The sequence below is a fragment of the Phaethon lepturus genome, unplaced genomic scaffold (genome assembly GCF_000687285.1).
Source record: "Phaethon lepturus isolate BGI_N335 unplaced genomic scaffold, ASM68728v1 scaffold52636, whole genome shotgun sequence".
Classification (NCBI taxonomy): domain Eukaryota; kingdom Metazoa; phylum Chordata; class Aves; order Phaethontiformes; family Phaethontidae; genus Phaethon; species Phaethon lepturus.
In genome coordinates, this window is record NW_010546520.1 from 1 (window position 1) to 4435 (window position 4435).

Sequence of the window (4435 nt, forward strand, 5' to 3'; positions counted from 1 at the left end):
GGTAGTGCGCGGTCGCATGTAAATGCACGTGTAGGCCGTACGTGGAGTTCATGAGATGAAGTGCGTGGCGTGTGGGGGATTATCTGTGAACTCTTTGTGTAAGCCTTTCCTGGGAAAGTCACAGAACCTTGTATAGACATGATGCTGTCAACTATTTTTGTTGCTTGTTTTGTTTTTTTAAATACTAGAATAGTTTTTTAAGTGAAGAGCGAGAGAATGAAGAAATCATCACTAATTTGCTTTTCTTTCGTACCACAGTCCTGAGGGAAATAAGATAAGATCGAAAAGTGCACTTGTGGAGTATTTTCGGAAAACTGGGGAGACAACACTAAAAGCAGAAGATTTTGATTTTACGGCTTGTTATCAGAGGAGTACCTGTTCGAGGGGGAAAAGGGCTGGCACAAAAGCAGCGAGAGCTGTTTTAGGGAATGAGGATTGTCACAGTCAAGTGCAAGACCTCTGCATACAAAATGGTGAAGAGGATAGAATTCAAAATATTCAGACTGGAAATGAACGCCTGGAAGACCTTACATCCACTCTGGAAAGCAAAGATGTGATCATGAAAGGCGTAAATCCAGAGGACTGTTTGAAAACCAAAAAACAGGGGGCAGGTGGAAAAAGTGCTCAGAATAAGAAAACTGGAAAGAGCTCAGAAAAGAGGAATCAAGATAATACCCAAAATAAAAGGCAGAGAAGAATATGTAACAAACAGCAAACAGAGTGTATTCAAAGCAAGAAACTCTGTAGAAGGACAGACATGTGTGTCACTGATAGTTGGGGCATGGATGATCAGAATGCAGACCCTATGGATGCGGGAAAAACTCTGTTAAGAATTTCCAAGTCACGTATAAGGTCACTGACAACACGCTCGCAAAGGGCGTTGGAGAGCCTAGCAGAGGAGGAATGTATGGAGACGAGTTCTAATGATGCCTCTTCTGCAAAATCTGAGGACAAAACCAGTGGATTGAAAATGGGGAAAGAGGCAGAGCAAGGGAATCCAGGTAGCCAGGATTTTAGTTCTGACACCAAAATGGACGCTAATGTCTTGCAGCCACGTGACAAGAAAAGCTTCACAGCAGATAAAATGCCACCAGGTATTTGTGTGTTTTTTCACAGAATATTATCTTAACGTTCTGCCAGGGGTTCTCCTAACAGTATGAGCAAAGTATTCTGTTTCGGGTGAAACTGCTTTGATGTCTGAATCTGTCTCATTTCTTTATCCAACAGGATTTAACTTAATGCAGACTTATTCACAACTGGAACTTACTCTACTGATCTCTTTAGCTGTTTAGTATAATATAATAATGTTCATTACCTTTGCTGCACTCTTTTAATGTTGTTGCACAGTTGGTCAGTTTGGTTCATAGAAAAGGCTACCTTTAGCTTATTTCATGTGCTACAATCTGTTTCCTCAAACTGTGGCAAAGAAACAGTTTATCTTCCGAAGATTTTTATCGTAGAGTTGAAATATAGAGAGTACTGGAGTGACTCTAAAGCACATCTCTGTTGCATACACCTACAAGAAATCCTTGCATTTCCATCACAACATAAAGTGGAAATGGTGTATGAAACGTGACAGCAGAATATTTGGGTTTTCTTCTTTTTAATGCTAAAGTATTATTTCTTTACAGAAGAGTCTATCCCACGAACACAAGTGCGTAAGAGGAAAACGAGTCCATATTTTTCAAGTAAATACAGTAAAGAAGGTATAATATTCTGTAGGGAACGGGAATAGGATGGCTCAAGATCAAATGATGTTATGGAAAATCTGTTCCAGTTTTAGGCTGGCCATGCTTAGGTGGCATCAGAGAGCTCAGCTTACTGCACTAGTGCTGATCTTGTCCCATTTTAAACCTTGGTGGTTTGTCCCTTGCAAACAACCATTAAGGCTGGTATCAAATGCCTCAGCAGCTCTTTTAGCACCTGTGAGGTGACGGGGTGAATGGGCTTTGGGGAAGTTCTCTTCAGACCGCTGAGGTGTTTTCCCTGTCAGAGGGAAACCCTGTACCCTGTGGCTGCTGCTCTGCACCTGCACAGGGGCATGGTGGTAGCTGGGGAGGGCCTGTCTCCTCAGAAAATACATGTACCATGGAACACAGGGGCACATGCAGGCAGCCTTGACTCTTACTGCAGTCTGTGCCAGGGGACGCATAGTCCCTTGCAGTTGTGTAAAATTTCTGTGTGAATTGACATTGCTCCATCCACATATAGTGCCCCCACAAAGATGAATCTGCTTCATAAGGTCTTAATTTTTAAAAATTATTTTCACTTAAATAGGTAAATACATCCTTTACTGCCCAATAAATTTTCCTGTATTGCCTCTTTGTATAGCTCCCAGCCCACCTAGAAGGAAGGCCTTCAGAAAATGGACTCCTCCACGTTCTCCTTTTAATCTGGTTCAAGAAACACTTTTTCATGATCCATGGAAACTTCTCATTGCAACCATATTTCTCAATAAAACTTCAGGTAAAGAGAATAATACAGTTTCATGTTGTGTAAATGTTGGGGCAGTGTTATAGGGTCAGAACAGCTGCCATTTTTTAAATGGCATTAATGAAAGAATAAAAGTATATTAACTTATGTCAGTGTTTAAAAAAACAAACAAACAAAAAACCCAAAAAGAACCCAAAACTTTAGTTTGCAACTCTTGCCTCAGAAAAATCTCACTTGAAAAAGCATACATAGATAATCAAAAAAGAGAACTACCTGCATGGTCTTCTGTTCAAGATTATTTCTTTCACTAGGTAAAATGGCAATTCCTGTGCTCTGGGAGTTCCTTAAGAAGTATCCTTCTCCTGAAATAGCCAGGACTGCAGACAGGAAAGAAATGTCAGAGCTGCTCAAACCTCTCGGCCTCTATGAACTCAGAGCAAAAACTATCATCAAGTTCTCAGGTAGGTTTTCCTGAAGGTGTCTATGGAATGATCTAAATTATACTAGCAAGGCAAACAGCATTATTTTCAAACAGCGCTCTGTGACTTTCCCTTGTTTGGCAAATGGTGGTGATGGTTTATTTTATGCAGCTTTGGGATGTGTTAGTCTTAACGTGTGCAAAGCTGCTGATCCTGTTGTCTTAAATGAGAATGAAATAATGAGTTCTGCAAGAGACCTTTGAGTGGAACAAGATACAAACATATGCAAGACTGATTCTGTGTTGAGCAGCACTGTGATAAGGTGGCTGTGCTGTGCTTTGCATCAGGTGACCTCCAGAAAGCCCTTCCAGATGGAATTTTTCTATGATTCTGATATTTTCTCTACTTATATTCTAAGTATCCCTCTGTGAGCTCTGAGAAGAGAGATTTGATTAAAACTTACCTGCAGTGATTTGTTTAAAAGGTGCTTAAGATATACCCCACAGGGATTCATCACCTACTTTCTCCAGGAAATTGCTAAAACTTGTGTTTTTCATTTAAAATGTTTCAAAGCAGAGATGTGTTAAAACAGCAGAGAATCATTTTGTCCAGAGTTGCTTTCTGCGACCTGCCTGCCCGCAGGCAGTGAAGTCTGTGACTGTATGTTGCAGATGAGTACCTGAGCAAGCGGTGGAAGTACCCCATTGAGCTGCACGGGATCGGGAAGTATGGGAACGACTCCTACAGAATCTTCTGTGTGAACGAATGGAAAGAGGTGGGTGGTGTGGCCGTGCTGCTGGGACTTGGGCCACTGAGCGCTGCTGGCCGAGGAGCTCTGTCCTTTGGCTTCGTTGAGCTTGCACCTGTGGACTCCCTTGGATTAAAAAAAGAAAACCCAAGCAATTTTTATATCGGCAGTAGGTTGGACTCCCAGAATGTACCTTTTACAAGTCTGAACCTGTAAATGAAGGTGTGTGTCGCCTTGATTCCCCCACCCCGTAATTATTCACTTTCACTGAGTTCTTGATATGGGGGTGAGACTCTCTTCCCTGCTCTGGTTAAGGACCGGTTCCCTGTTTCCTGCCAGCCAGATCCTGGCATCCCTCCGAGATCAGGGCTGGTGGGGCCTCTGCTGTGCTGGGCTCCTCTCCTGGAGGACAGCTGTGGGGCAGGCGAGGGACAGTTTTGCTCTTGGGCGTAGAACCCCCTCCCGATTCCTTGGGGTGGGTGGTTTTGGGGCTGACCAAGCACCATGCTCCTCGGCTTGCAGAGGCGAGGTCGGGCTGCGGTGGCACGGCTCCCAGTGAGGTATGGATGTCCTGGGCTGGGAGGGGAAATACATCAGAGCGGTGGGGTGTTTGAAGAGAAGGTGTTTTAATAAACGTCGAACACTTCCACCGTGTTTTAGGTGCAGCCGCAGGACCACAAGTTAAACGTGTACCACGCATGGCTCTGGGAGAACCGGGAGCGACTGAGCATCGACTGAGAAAAGCCAGGACTGTGCTCGTCTCTCGGTGCCGTGGCTGTCTCTGAGGTGGTGTTCCCACCCTCCGGGTCTTAAGTTCAGCGTTTGCGTGACACCG

General features: G+C 43.8%; 1 protein-coding gene across 1 annotated transcript; it reads left to right on the forward strand.

Annotated features, from left to right (window-relative positions):
* Positions 1-258: 258 nt before the first annotated feature.
* MBD4 (methyl-CpG binding domain protein 4) lies at positions 259-4345 on the forward strand (the record flags this gene model as incomplete). The annotated part of the gene is made up of 6 exons (XM_010289316.1): positions 259-568; positions 1616-1706; positions 2332-2466; positions 2745-2894; positions 3524-3627; positions 4261-4345. Coding segments are annotated over 6 exons (868 nt in total), but the record flags the coding sequence as incomplete, so codon positions are not given.
* Between the last annotated feature and the right edge of the window lie 90 nt (positions 4346-4435).